Source organism: Pantherophis guttatus, chromosome 2, assembly GCF_059756535.1.
Source record: "Pantherophis guttatus breed Tessera chromosome 2, ASM5975653v1, whole genome shotgun sequence".
NCBI lineage: Eukaryota > Metazoa > Chordata > Lepidosauria > Squamata > Colubridae > Pantherophis > Pantherophis guttatus.
The window spans coordinates 266316149-266331184 of NC_142064.1; the positions used below are offsets into that span (position 1 = coordinate 266316149).

A 15036-nucleotide genomic window follows, 5' to 3' on the forward strand; every position below is an offset into this window, starting at 1 on the left:
TAAAAATTAAAAAAATATTAAAAAATATGTTAAGCCAGCCCGGCTTGCTGAAAAAAGAAAGTTTTAAGGGCACGGCGGAAGGCACCGAGGTCTTGGATCCTCCTTATCTCAGGGGGCAGCTGATTCCAGAGGGTAGGTGCCCCCACAGAGAAGGCCCTCCCCCTGGGGATCGCCAGCCTACATTGTTTGGCTGATGTCACCCCGAGGAGGCCCTCTCTGTGGGAGCACATAGGTCGGTGGGGGTCTTAGCTAGCCTTGCTGGCTGATGTAATCTTTCCAGGTGCCATGTGGTGAGTTTCTGTCCTAGATGGGTCCTGTTGTGTTAGCTTCTGTCCCTAAATGGGTCCTATTGTGTTGCATTGACAAAGATTGAGTTTCTGCCTCTGGCCCAGTGATGGGATTCAATTTCTTTAACAACCGGTTCTGTCGGCATGGCTTAGTTGGGGGTGTGGCTTGGTGTTAATGTGACCGGGTGGGCGTGGCTAGCTGGTCATGTGACCGGGTGGGCGTGGCTAGCTGGTCATGTGACCGGGTGGGCGTAGCTATCTGCATAGGGACTACTCAGAGGGCTGAAAAAAGTCCTTTCTGACCAGTCCTCGCACTTATGACCATCCTCACATTTATGCCCGTTGCGGCATTCTTAACAACCGTGTCACTCATTTCACAACTGCTTCTCTTCATCATGGTGACAAGATAGGGCAAAAACGTAAAATGTGAGGACAGTCGTAAGTGCGAGGACCAGTCAAAAATAACTTTTTCAGCCCTCTGAGTAGTCCATATGCATAAAAGGATGCAGCAATAGAGAGGGATGAAGGAAGGGAAGGGAAGTTAGAGTAGGAGCGAAGGTAAGAGAGGGAGGAAGAGAGGAGGAGAAGCAGAAAGAGGAAGTAGGGAGGAGAAGAAGGGGGGAAGAGAAAGTAAAAAGGAAAGAAAAGACAGAGGTGGTAGGTTTCAGGAGAAAAATTGCTGTACAATAAAAAAGATGAAAGGCAAGAAAGCCAACCCCAAATAAATATAAAGATATTAAGATAAAGAATGAATTGTTAAACTTTAAAGAATAAAAGAGAACAAATATGAATAAATAGCAATAATTAGAAACACACATACAAACATATAATGTATTTTCTTTGAACAGAGTATTTGGCCAGTTCACAAATTTAAATAGTGTTTAGTCATTTCAATTAAATTTACAATTTCTATATTTCCTTTTTGCCATATTTATTCCTCATCTATTTTTTAAAAAAACCAATATTACCCTTCATCCTCATCTCTAATCTTAATCAAATTCAATTTTTCCCTTCTATATTATACCCCTTCCCATTGTCATCTATTTTTATATTCATCCTCACATTGGTTAATTATGTAATATTAGTTCTTTAATACAAATTCAACATTTTAATATAAATCAATTAGTTATATAACTATCTTTTTTTGTATATTAATCAATATGAACATGAATATTCCAATTATTTCCATGCAATCCAATTTCTTACAAATCAATTAATTATATTTACCAATAATAATAAACCAAATAATTTCCCCCATATATTCCTCCAAACCACAGCTTAACCATTTCTGCTTTCAACACAATATACAATTAATAGTATCTCAATTATTACAATTCCCTAGTTAAGTAAGCTTTTTTTGTGTGTGTTTTAAAATCTTGAACTCTCCTCTCTTGCCCTAAATTTTCCATTGTTTGCAGTTTTGCACCTACCTTTTTTGGTGAGGAAAAAGAAAAAGAAATCTCTCTCTGCCTCATTTTGTCACCTTGCAGCAAAGACCCTGCTTTACTTTCAGTTTCGCTTTTTCAGCATAGCTAGGGGGAAAAAAATCTGCTCCAGCACTCTTTGCAGATAGCAACAGTGCTGCGAGGCACAGGCCAAAGGGTGGGAGCCACCCTCCTTGCCACTTAGCCCCCCCTGCCGCCCCCCTTGCCTCTTACCGCCCCCTAAGGCATTCCACCGCCCCCCAGGGGCGCCCACTTTGGCAACCACTGGCTTAACTACTTAACTACTTAACAACTGGTTCTACCAAAGTAGAATCCCACCATTGGATCTACCCATTTATTTTTGCAGGCGTTGGTCTACTCATTTGTTTTCTTTTAACACTGATTAGCTCTAGGGTGGCCCTTTGAAGCCCCGTGGCAGTTGCGAGGCCAATAAAATTATAAAAAACACTGAACTGTTTGTTCAATTGCTGGCTCGCCCACCCCTCACCCAGTGGTGCAGAGGGGCGGGGCAAGGGGTGGGACAAACCAGCAATTTAACAAACGGTTCAGCCGAACTGCCTAGAACCGGCAGAATCCCACCACTGCTCTGGCCTATTGACAAAAGGGGGGCTGGCAGGAAGGTGGGAGTTGCTTTGTCTTTAAAACATGCTTCTCCATTTCTCATGCAGGGAAACATAATATTCTGCCTTTTTAATATTTCCCAAAATATTTCATTCCTCTAGGAAAAGGGTGGGTACTAACGTCCTACACTTCCTACAGCTATAAACATCCATCCACTCATTCAGCCAGTCCGTCAGCTACCTGGAACCACAGGTTGGTTCAGCTCATCAATAAACAGACTTTGTTGCTTAAACAGCCTCCATTTTATTCCCAGCTTGGAACTGGACCTGGATTTTTCTTCTAACAGGATGTAGAGCATTTTTGATCTTCACTGAGAGTCACACCAAAAAAGGATCAGGAATCTCTAGATCAGCTTTTTACAAAGTAACACCCTCCAAGGGCTTTGCCCAAGGTGCCTGCCTTGGAATAATCGAGGTGGAAATGTAGCTCCTCTGGAAATTGAGGAGGTTGCTCAGAGCAATTCTTTAGGGTGTGCAAGAATGGAGATAAAAAGATATGTAGGAAGTTAGCACCCACCCCTCTCCTAGAAGACTGAAATATTTCAGGAAATATTAAAAAAGCAGAATATTATATTTCCCTGAATGACAAATGGAGAAACATGTTTTTAAGCAGGAAATGGACTCACTATTAATAGCCCCTATCATCCTCACTTAAGAGATAAAGAGATTGCTAGATCTATTCATAGGCAAATGCTCTCACCCAAGATCCAACAAAGGTAGGATTAGCCCTCTACCCACCTAGCAACAGAACTCTCCACATGGCAGCTGGGAAGATTACATCACACAGCAAGGCTCAACCAAGCATGGGACTCAGGACAGCCTACAGATTGCCCCTGCATGGCCCCATGGGAGTCATGCAACCAATCAGACAAGCTCAAATTCAAAAGCCCAGAGAGAGTATAAAACTCAGGCACTCTCAGCATCTCTTCCCTTTTTTTTTCTTCACCCAACATCTTCAAGGCATGCGATCCTGTCCACCATTAACCTTCTTTCCAAGCAACTTCCATGAATCCAGTGTCTTTTTCCCCACTTGGAACTGAACCCAGAAAGATATTTCTTCCAACAGATGCTGCAGGTAATCCTCGACATACAACCACAATTGAGGTGGGCTGACACAGAAAGGGGGGAGGGGGCAGCCTATTCTTCAGAGGGAGACATATCAGAAAGGGATCCAACCTAGAATCAAGGAGAAACTTCCTGTCAGTCGGAACAATTGATCAGTGGAATGGTTTGGCTCCAGAAGTTGTGGGTGCTCCATCACCCGTGTTTTTTAAGAAGCGACTGGAGAGCCATTTGTCCGGAACAGTATAGGGTCCCTGCATGGAGAGTTGGTCCCTTCCAACTCTTATTCTGTAATTCTTTAATAACTTTATGAGCGTTTAAGGCTCAGCCTGTAGCTAATCTTCCCAAGTTAAGTAGGGTCACGTTCCACTATTTCACTCGCATCGGCTGCCAGGAGTGGAAAGTGACTTGAGGGCGTGGAATCGGAGAAAACGTCTCGCAAACGCCTTCACAGGTGGAGACGGGACGAGCCTGTTTTACGGCCTCCTATCGGGAGATGGCGGTCAGATGGGCAACATCGGCGCCTAGGAAGCCGTCGCTACAGAGGCATCTGGGGCTGAGCCTTAAGGAGTTAAAACCATCAAGCACTGCATTGCGAGGAGGGAGGGGAGGGGAGGGCTGGATCTACCGGATCGCTCACGGGAGGAAGGTGGTGCGCCGAGTGGCTTCTCTGCTCTTCCAAGAGCCGAAGCTGCAGCTGGTGGGTGAGTGGAGGGCAGGTCGGAGGAGAGGCTGGGAGCAGGAAGGGCTGCTTGATTTCCTCCGCTGCGTGGAAGCAGAGAAGCAACCGGAACATAGAATAGAATATAGAAAAACGGAGTTGGATGGGACCTTGGCGGTCATGACTAGATCTACCCAATTCCTACAACTGTTCTTCATATGTTTTCGCCTCAAGCCCCCAGTCATGTTTGTTGCTCTTTCATTTCTTCTTTAGGCATCATTTTATCACTTAAAGCCCCCACATCTCTAAAATTAGCACGGAAGGTTTGACTGTAACCATTTTGGGTTTTGGGACAGCTTTCAGGCTGAAAACATGGATTTTCCACATATATACATACTTGTAGGAGTGTCTATTTGTACTTCTCTCTGTATGCATCTATCTAAATTGTATAATCCATTCCCAGGACTTCTAGATATATTTCATAATAACCCTTTGCAGTGTTAAGAATTTCTTTTTAACCAAATATTTTATTAATTCATCAAAATGTAAAATACGGAAGTACAAAGAAGAAATAAAAATAATGGAAAAATGGAGGAAGAGAGGAAAGTGTAGGGGAAAGGGGAAAGGAAAAAGAAAAGCATTGTCTTTGACTCTTTTGGTGCAGTAGAATAATAATATAAAACCTCAACTGTTTACTTTTATCTGATAATATGAACTAGCTACTTGTATAACAACAAACGTATTTAATCAACAAAACCCAAAATCAGACTTTCATTTTTTTCTATCTCAGGAACAAAGTCCAAAAGTGGTTTCCATGTAGAAACAAAATTAATCCTGTTCTTTTCTTTAATCAAAGCAGTCAATTTAACCATCTCTGCTAACCATCAGATTTTGCAGCCATTCAGCCATTGTGGGAATGAAAATATCCTTCCATTTTTGTGCATATAGCATTCTTGATGCCAACAACACATATGACATCAAAGTTTCAATGTTTTCAATTTCTTTATCTACTAAAAGAAAACTTTCTGGTTTTATCATTATATTCTCTATAAGAATCTTCTGTATTAAGATGTGAATCTTAATACAATATTTCTTTGTCACATGTCCACCATAAATGATAACATCTCTTATTTACATTTCCAACATTCAAGGTGCCTTATACATTCTTGAGAATTTCTTCAATGGTAGATACCAACATCATAAAACCATTTGGTATAGAGCTTCCTGCCTGAGCAGGAGGTAGGACTAGAAGACCTCCAAGGTCCCTTCCAACTCTGTAATTCTGTTACATTCTTCCAGTGTTCAAGCATTATATTAAATCCAAAGTTCTTTGCCTACTGAATCATACAATGCTTTACATACGCATTCTGCAAGTTAAGTGTCAGGGTTCCAAGTAACACCCTCAACCAATGAAGATTCCAAGGCAGGCAATTCCTCAAAGTTCCAATTTATTGAAGATGTCATATTGGCACATCTGGGAAAAACCAAATCTGAACACTTCTGGTTTTCGCCACCTAAAATTAAGTCATAATTCCATCCCCTGCACCCACATGTCCATCACACGATCCAATCACTCCACCTTCCCAACTGGAGACATCCCCCAGTCATGCCTATTCAGGTGGAGGCTGAACGTACTTGACTCCCAGAGAAAAGAATGTTGTTATGGCTATCTATCCCAACCAGCACACAATCCCCCACTCCTGATTTCCAGGCACTAAATATGGCAGCTTTTAAAATCCAAAAGAAAGAGTTTCAGTTATAACATTTAAAGTGTGAAAGAGAAATATTCATTGGAAACCTTCAGTCTCAAAAGACACTGGTATTGTGCTCTGGAAAGAGGTCCTAAAACAGCATCTGGTGTGACTAAAAGGGCCAGTTCGAGAGTGGCAATCCCTTCCACACTGAGAGCAGATACTGTACATTCTGTCCCCTGCCCAGCTCCCAGATTTTGCTGGTTCCGAGACTGCCTCTTTGCCTCAGCCTGCCAAACAAGTGTTTCTTCGAATTGAAGAAGGCCATGCTGTATCTTTAGCCTCCAAGCTGAATGATCAGAGGTCAAGGTTTCCCAGTCATTAATGCTCATTCCCAAAGCCTTTAGATCCCTCTTGCAGATATCCTTATATCGCAGCTGTGGTCTCCCTCTAAGGCTCCCTCTAAGACTCTCTCTCTAAGGCTCCCTCTAAGACTCCCTCTGTGGTCTCCCTCTAATCCTGCACTAATTCTCCATACAGGAGTTCTTTCGGAATCCGACCATCAGCCATTCTCACAACATGTCCAAGCCAGCGTAGACGTCGCTGTTTCAATAGTGTATACATGCTAGAAATTCCAGGACATTCCAAGACTGTGCTATTTGGAACTTTGTCATGCCAGGTAATGCGAAAGATACGTCGGAGACAGCGCATATGAAAGGTGTTCAACTTTCTCCTGCCGTGCATAGAGGGTCCAAGACTCAGTACAGTACAAGTGTGTGCTCAGGACACAGGCTCTATAGACCTGGATCTTTGTATGTTCCTTATTAAGCCATACTCTTTTTGTAAGTCTGGAGAACGTGGTAGCCGCTTTACCAATACATTTATTCAGCTCAGTATCTAAAGAGAGAGTATCGGCTATAGTTGAACCGAGGTACACAAAGTCATGAACGACCTCCAGTTCTGGTGAAGAGATTGTAATACAGGGAGATAAATCCACGTCCTGACCCAAGACTTGTGTATTTTTCAGGCTGATTGTTAGCCCAAAGTCTTGGCAGGCTAAAACCTTGCTATCCTATCCTATCCATCTGCAGTCTGCTCAGCTCCGTGTCTATGACATCTGACTTACGTAAGTCATCTATTTCTTGTAAATCGTCTGAAAGACCGGGGGTCATTGTCCGAACATTCTAAGTGCCCAACTTCAGGGCTAAAGTTTCCTTATGTTTGTTGCATGGTGCAAAGTTATCAATCTGCTTGTTGGCTTTGACCTTAAATCCCACGCACCCTGTGAGGTTGGCAGACTGTGGTGGGGCAGCACCTTACTGGCTGGGGGCTGCCCTGCTTAAGACAGGCAGTAGGCGCCCAATGAGGTATGATGACCTCTCTGACCGTCAAAAGTGGCCCCTGGCGTCATGCTCTACGCCAATCGAGCAAAGACTTATAACCAGTAACTACCACTTCCCGTGTTGTTTCAATGCTGTATGCAAAGCTGGATTGTCCTCTTCAGTGCACGAAGCCTCAGTATATTAATATGGAGGATAAACTGTTACCAAAGCAGCAGATCCCCCCTCTCCACATTGCTGGAATAGTCCAATGGAACAGCAGAGCCGATATGATTAGTTCCAGCTACATTGCAGGAGTTATCAGAACGTGATTGTACACAATCACGAACTCCTTCCAGGGCTCCGGCTCCAGATTTTGCCTTGAGGTTGACTCCTGAAGTCTTTTCCAATAGTAGATCTAGCCACAAGGCAGTGGAGGTTTGTAATCAAAGTTTCCCTTCTCCTAGAAGATGGTTCTGCCATTTTATCTGCCATTGGGGCATAAAGCTCTCTTCTGGCATCAAAAACCATTGACTACCTTCTCCTGTAACCTGGAAAGGAGCCCTTATGAGGTGCTACCAGCCGGGCTAGCTGGATCAAGTGTTTTTTTTTAAGGGAGATATTACTCCTCCAGCACTCCTCATCTCAATAGGTAAGGAATTTTTAATACGTTTGTCGAGCAGGAGCTGAAGAGTTCCCGGAGTTGTTTTCCATGGTGTTGTTGTTGCTGCCACCGCCATCTGCACTATATATATGTATATATGTATTTTGTTGTGTGATTGTATCTTCTCTTTTACGTTCTTTTTGTCCTGCTTCATCATCATCATATTCATCCAAGCTCTCGGTGGCTGGGATGTTCACGACACCTGTCGAGCATCTTTTCTCCCTCAGCTTCCTTTTCTCGATCTGCCCTTTTCCTTTCCAGGCACTGGGGCCAGAGGAGTCTTTGCCCTTGGGAGCCACTTCTCCTCCTCAGGGGAAGTTGGCGCCACGCTGGTTCTGCTTCCCGGGGGCTCCGCCTCCTCTGGTTCTGGCTGCCAGCTGGGGCTCCTTCGGGGTGTTTCTGGCCAGAGGAATGTAATTCCACAGCCGCAACCAGACAACTTACCTGGGGAAACCACAGCCTCTGTAGCCTTCTTACTAGGCAACATCAGAGGAGGATTGTGTGGAGTTCTCCCCACCCCGCTCGGTGACTCTCCTTTGGTTGGCCAGCAACTTTTGCCAGTCCATTTGATTAGTAAAACTCGGAAGGTCACCAGCCATGTTGGGGCTCCTTGGGAGGGCGCCAAGGAATCGGCAGCTCCCCTGAAACATGGCCACCGGAGGCTATCGGGGCAGCGGTGCTGCCACAACCCATTTCTTGGAAGAGTGGAAGGCTAAGTTAGAGAAGATGCGGGCCAAACAAGCACTGCTGGTCAGGGTGAGTGATGGCAAAGCTGCCACCAGTGGCAGTGGTGTCCGCACTGCCACAGCCACTGCACTTAATAACAATAATGGCAGCGGCTGCATGAATTGCATCTCTCTGGCCAGAAACACACCAAAGAAAGACAAATAGCATGTTTGGTAAACCATTTATCTCAATTACAGAGATTCTACCCAATAATCGCAGTATGAAGAATTTGTGATTGATCCAAGTCAACAAGTGTATTTATATTTGAATATATATTTGAACTTGGAACTCATTAATCTTCAATGTGTCAAATGAATCATAATTAACATTAGAAACTATTTCAGCATTGTGGCCTGTTTGCTTTATAAATTTTATAAAGAAACAATTTTAAACTTACACTTTTATTTAAATTTTACAGATGAAGAAGATACCAATAAGAGCACTCCGGACAACTGAGAATTACCAGCAACTTTGAAAATGAAAGCAAATTGAGCCCTCAGAAAAGCACACAATTCTTCCCTTTCCCCAGCTGGTGAGAGACAAAGGGGAGAAAATCAAGAAGAGATTTCAAACTGGAAAAGTAGAGTATGCAGAACTCAACAATAGATTACATGAAAAGGTCAAAGGAGATTATTTTTTCCATTCAGAGAAAGAGGGAAATATCTAGAGGTGAGTGAGGAGAAAAAAGACAATTGGATAGCCACAAAAGGTAGACATTAATGCAAGCCTTGCCCTGTGAGGAAGAAAACAGTAGCTTGAATCAAAGCTCCATGCAACAAAAGATCACACGTATTTTTGACTCCTTCAGGAACATCAGTGGTGGAAAAGCTCCATAGATGTGCCTATTGTATGAAAAGCATGCATAGCAAATCACAGATTATGCATAACAGAATCCATGCTGGAGGAAAGCCATAGAAATCCGAATGTGGAAATGATTTAGTTAGATTAGCTCCATTGTGGTTCATTAAAGGACCCACACAGGAGAGAAGCCTTATAGCTGCTCCCAATGCAGTATTCCAATCTTGTGTTACAGTAGAAGATGCCAACAGGAAAGAAATCGTATAACTGTCCTGATTGTGGGAAAAGTTTCGTTGCAAATTCCCACCTGGTGATACACCAGAGGATTCACACAGGAGAGAAACCTTTTGAATGTCCTGATTGTGGAAAATGTTTCAGTCAGAATTCCAATTTGGTTCAACACCAGAGGACTCATACAGGAGAGAAACCCTTTGAATGTCCTGATTGTGGGAAAAGTTTCATTGCAAATTCCCACCTGTTGGATCACCAGAGGACTCATACAGGAGAGAAACCCTTTGAATGTCCTGATTGTGGAAAAGGTTTCAGTCAGAATTCAAGCCTGGTGATTCATCAGAGGACTCACACAGGACAGAAACCCTTTGAATGTTCTGATTGTGGAAAACGTTTCAGTTGGAATTCCGATTTGGTTAAACACCAGAGAACTCACACAGGAGAAAAACCCTTTGAATGTACTGATTGTGAAAAAAGTTTCAGTCGGAATTCAAGCCTGCTGATTCATCAGAGGACTCACACAGGAGAAAAACCCTTTGAATGTCCTGATTGTGGGAAAAGTTTCAGTTTGAATTCCAGCTTGGTTAAACATCAGAGGACTCACACAGGGGAGAAACCCTTTGAATGTCCTGATTGTGGGAAAAGTTTCAGTCAGAATTATGACCTGGTGAAACACCAGAGAACTCACACAGGAGAGAAACCCTTTGAATGTCCTGTTTGTGGGAAACTATTCCGTCAGAATTCCAGCCTGGTGAAACACCAGAGGACTCACACAGGAGAGAAACCCTTTGAATGTTCTGATTGTGGCAAACGTTTCATTTGGAATTCTGAGCTGGTGAAACACCAGAGGACTCACACAGGAGAAAAACCCTTTGAATGTCCTGATTGTGGGAAAAGTTTCAGTCAGAATTATGACTTGGTGAACCATCAGAGGACTCACACAGGAGAAAAACCCTTTGAATGTCCTGATTGTGGGGAAAGTTTCAGTTTCCATTCCAGTTTGGTTAAACACCGGAGGACTCACACATTGGATAAACCCTTTGAATGTCCTGACTGTGGAAAAGGTTTCAGTTTCAATTCCAGTTTGGTTAACCACCAGAGGACTCACACAGGAGAGAAACCCTTTGAATGTCCTGTTTGTGGGAAACGTTTCAGTCAGAATTCCAGCCTGGTGAAACACCAGAGGACTCACACAGGAGAGAAAGCCTTTCAATGTCCCGATTGTGGGAAACGTTTCAGTCAGAATTCCAGCCTGGTGGAACACCACAGGACTCACACAGGTGAGAAACCATTTGAATGTCCTGATTGTGGGAAATGTTTCAGTCGGAATTCCAGCCTAGTGATACACCAGAGGACTCACACAGGAGAGAAACCTTTTGAATGTCCTGTTTGTGGAAAACGATTCAGTCAGAATTCCAGCCTGGTGAAACACCGCAGGACTCACACAGGGGAGAAACCCTTTGAATGTCCTGTTTGTGGGAAAAAATTCAGTGAGAATTCCAAACTGGTGAAACACCAGAGGATTCACACGAGAGAAACGATATGAATGTCTAGATTGTGGAAAAAGGTTCAGTCGGAATTCTGATTTACTGATCAGTGCTGAAATTCAATTTTTTTTACTATCGGTTCTGTGGGTGTGGCTTGGTGGGCGTGGTGTGTGGCTTGGTGGGCTTGGCTTGGTGGGCGTCACAGGGGAAGGATACTGCAAGGATACTGCAAAATCTTCATTCCTACCACATTGCAGGGGGAGGATATTGCAAAATCTCCATTCCTGCCCCATTCTGGGAGCAGCCAGAGGTGGTATTTGCCTGTTCTCTGAACTACTCAAAATTTCTGCTTCCGGTTCTCCAGAACCTGTCAGAACCTGCTGGATTTCACCCCTGCTACTGATACACCAGAAGACTTATACAGGAGTGAAGCCACACAAGTGTCCAGATTTTGGGAAAAGTTTCAGCCTAACTTCCAACCTCGTGAGGTTGGAATTCCAACCTACACTAGAGAACTCACACAGGAGAGAAACCCTTTGAATGTCTGGATTCTGCGAAAAGTCACCATTTCAACCATACAAATGACCTATAAGTAATGTAGGTTTACACACAGGAGAAAAAGTCAAGGAAATCCACATTAGGCAAAAGGTGATGAGTTTAGAGAAGGCTTAAATTTCATTTTTGATTTGTCATTGGAAGTGTAGATGAGAAATTGACTATTTAAGTTCCGTCCTGATTCATTTTACTGAAATATATCTCAGAAGTAGACCTGTGATTGGAGAGAAAAAATGGTAAATATTAATTTGATAAAGGTGTACTGTCTGGTGTTTTGTGTGTGTGTGTGTGTTATCAAGCAATTCCCTCTCCCCAGGATCCCGCCAAGCCTTTCCCTCTCCCACAGGGTCCCTATAGGCATTTCCCTTCTCCCCAGGGTCTCCACAAGCCTTTTCCCCACCCACAGGGTCCCCAAAGACTTTTTTCCTTTCCTGCTACATCCCCGCAGTCCTTAGGCCTGACTCCCACCCCACCAGGCCTCACAGCCTCCTCTTCTCATTTGAAGATCTCTGAACCTCAAGTTGGTGAGGAAGGCCAGGACACGCATCCCAGGGCCGGATGGCTATGTCCTGGAAGCAGCCGTTATTTTCAGTGTGCCCGGGATTCAACCCTGGGCCATGTGATGGACTTGTGGAAGGAGCTGCCATTTTGTCACACCTCCCTCAGGGCCAAAATGGCGGCTGCTTCTGAGTCATTGTTGCATGGGAGAGGGAGAAACTGCTCTGTTTCGCTTCTTAACACTGTGCAAACTGCATTATGGGATTGTGGGTGCACTAAAAATCATAGTTGCCTCCAGGAGGAATATTGAGTTGAGGAGAAAAGGGATTGTGGCTTTCATGACAGGATCTAAAAGTTTTATTAGCAACTCCTGCTGTGATCTCATTTTCTTGGAGGTGTCTGCTTGTTTCCCTTTGATGGCTGGTGGGTGATAGCAGCACTCTGACATTTCTATTGTATCCCCTTTGGTGGTGGATATGAGGAACAAGTTGAACAGTGGAAAATCGTTCATTTTTAATAATGCATTCTGTAATGTAAGGACTATCACTATCTTTTGGCAAGGAAAAACTTGGGCAGCGTCAGTGTTGCTATGAATATTAGGGCAAGGCAAGGCAAGGCACTCAGAATGGCCTCAAACTGCCAGATGTACAGTGAATAAGTTTAATAATAAAATTATAACACTAAGCCGTTTTCTCAATAATTCTTCAGTGGTGAGGTCTCCACACATACATTGGGTTTCTACCACTCTACAATTGTTAATCTACATGAAATCTGTCTCTTTCGCATTCTGCACCTCTATAACCAAACTGTCTTCAACTTCATTTCCCTCATTATAAATTTAAATTTTCAGTTTCAATAGTACCTCAATCCAGCCACTCTGTGCCTCTGATGTGAGCTGTAATTAGGCTTCTGCCTCTTAATTTGTTGCATTGCTATTTACCTCAGTCCTAAATTCTATGAAAGAATGACATTTCTTTATGCAGTTAAAAAATTAGAATGGCTAAACTGGATCTGTTTTGATTGGCATTCTTAGATTCAGGGCTTATCTTCTCCAGCATTACCAGTCTGAGACAACAAAATTAGGATATTTCAAATTGGACAACTAAGGTTTCCCTTGTAATTTTACAAATATTTCTTTTGAAACATTTCTTCTACCATATACAATCAACCCCTCTTTTTTAGACCCAGTTTTCTAGGCCCTGCTGCATATTGTTCTCTCTTTCTCTGACCTAATGGAGACTTCCATGCAGGCAGATTTACAGAAGCATGTGGCATTTTTTCAGATATAAAATTTTCTCCTTCAGGAATGAATTGGCGCTGTGGGTGCTCTTGGATGCAGCCCTGGCCAGCAGAAATGAAACTGGCTCCCTTGGAGTGTCTAGCCTCATAGTGCTGCCATGTCCTAAATCCTTGGGCACTACAGGAAATCTGTCAAAGTTTTGGGATTGTGGGAAAGACCCTACACCCGGAAGAATGAAATATTTTGGGGAATATTAAGAGGCAGAATATATTCCCCCAAAGGAGAAATGGAGAAACAGGCTTTTAAAGAAAGCCGTCTTTCTTAATAGACCCCAGCAGATATTTTGTATTCATTAAGAAAGACTGGGCCAGCCAATTCACAACTTAACAGACTCATCTCCAGCGATGGCATTAACATTTACATTCTCCACCACCCAAATTCTAAGAACAGGAGTTTGTAGAGATTCTCAGTCATCCAGATCATGGTTGTCCCAAAGGTGCTGTTTCAGGTGGCAACTGGACTTCCTTGTTTTGTTTGTTTTTTCTTTTGAAGATGTTTTGCTTCTCATCCAAGAAGCTTCTTCAGTTCTGACAGGATTCCATTCCCCACTATCCTGTCACAGATGAAGAAGCTTCTTCAATGAGAAGGGAAACATCTTCAAAAGAAAACAAAGAAGGAAGTCCAATTGCCTTCTGAAAAGCACCTTTGGGACATCTAAGAACAGGATATAATAGGATTAACCCACCACCATTAGAATAGCAAAACAGAGTTCACTACATTATACAACTCCAGCAGCATCACAGAAACCTATAAAAATCCATCCACTCATTCAGCCAGTCCGTCAGCTGCCCTGGAACCACAGGCTGGTTCTGCTCATCAATAAACGGACCTCCTTTCTTAAACAGCCTCCATTTATTCCCAGCTTGGAAGTGGACCTGGATTTTTCTTCTAATAGGATGTAGAGCAGTTTTGATCTCCACTGAAAGTCACACCAAAAAAAGATCAGGAATCTCTAGATCAGCTTTTTACAAAGAAGCACCCTCCAAGGGTTTTGCCTAAGGTGCCTGCCTCGGAATAATCAAGATGGAAATTTACCTCCTCTGGAAATTGGGAAGGTTGTTCAGAGAAATTCTTTAGGCTGTGCAAGAATGAGATAAAAAGATACTACAGGTAATCCTTGACATACAACCACAATTGAGCTGGACTGACACAGAAAAGGGGGGGGGGCAGCCTATTCTTCAAAGCTCCTGAGAGTAGGACGAGAAGGACCAGAGGGAGACATATCAGAAAGGGAACGCCTTCACAGGTAGAGACGGGACGAGCCTGTTTTACGGCCTCCTATCGGGAGATGGCGGTCAGATGGGCAACATCGGCGCCTAGGAAGCCGTCGCTACAGAGGCATCTGGGGCTGAGCCTTAAGGAGTTAAAACCATCAAGCACTGCATTGCGAGAAGGGAGGGGAGGGGAGGGCTGGATCTACCGGATCGCTCACGGGAGGAAGGTGGTGCGCCGAGTGGCTTCTCTGCTCTTCCAAGAGCCGAAGCTGCAGCTGGTGGGTGAGTGGAGGGCAGGTCGGAGGAGAGACTGGGAGCAGGAAGGGCTGCTTGATTTCCTCCGCTGCGTGGAAGCAGAGAAGCAACCGGAACATAGAATAGAATATAGAAAAACAGAGTTGGATGGGACCTTGGCGGTCATGACTAGATCTACCCAATTCCTACAACTGTTCTTCATATGTTTTCGCCTCAAGCCCCC

At 43.7% G+C, this 15036-nt stretch overlaps 1 protein-coding gene across 13 annotated transcripts in view; it reads left to right on the forward strand.

Moving 5' to 3' along the window:
- Positions 1 to 15036, forward strand: part of LOC132711714 (uncharacterized) — a 37021-nt gene that overhangs the window by 810 nt on the left and 21175 nt on the right. Inside the window, exons 1-3 of one of the 13 annotated variants that reach the window (XM_087884363.1) lie at positions 3720 to 4118; positions 8894 to 10784; positions 11356 to 11802. In XM_087884363.1, coding sequence (XP_087740489.1) covers positions 9515 to 10784; positions 11356 to 11531 — 1446 coding nt within the window. In that variant the 5' untranslated portion in view covers positions 3720 to 4118; positions 8894 to 9514 and the 3' untranslated portion in view covers positions 11532 to 11802. Of the gene's footprint in view, positions 1 to 3719; positions 4119 to 4459; positions 6446 to 6562; positions 6893 to 7509; positions 7738 to 8614; positions 11803 to 15036 lie in introns of those variants that run through there. The other 12 variants (XM_087884364.1, XM_087884361.1, XM_087884365.1 and 9 more) reach the window with 12 other exon arrangements.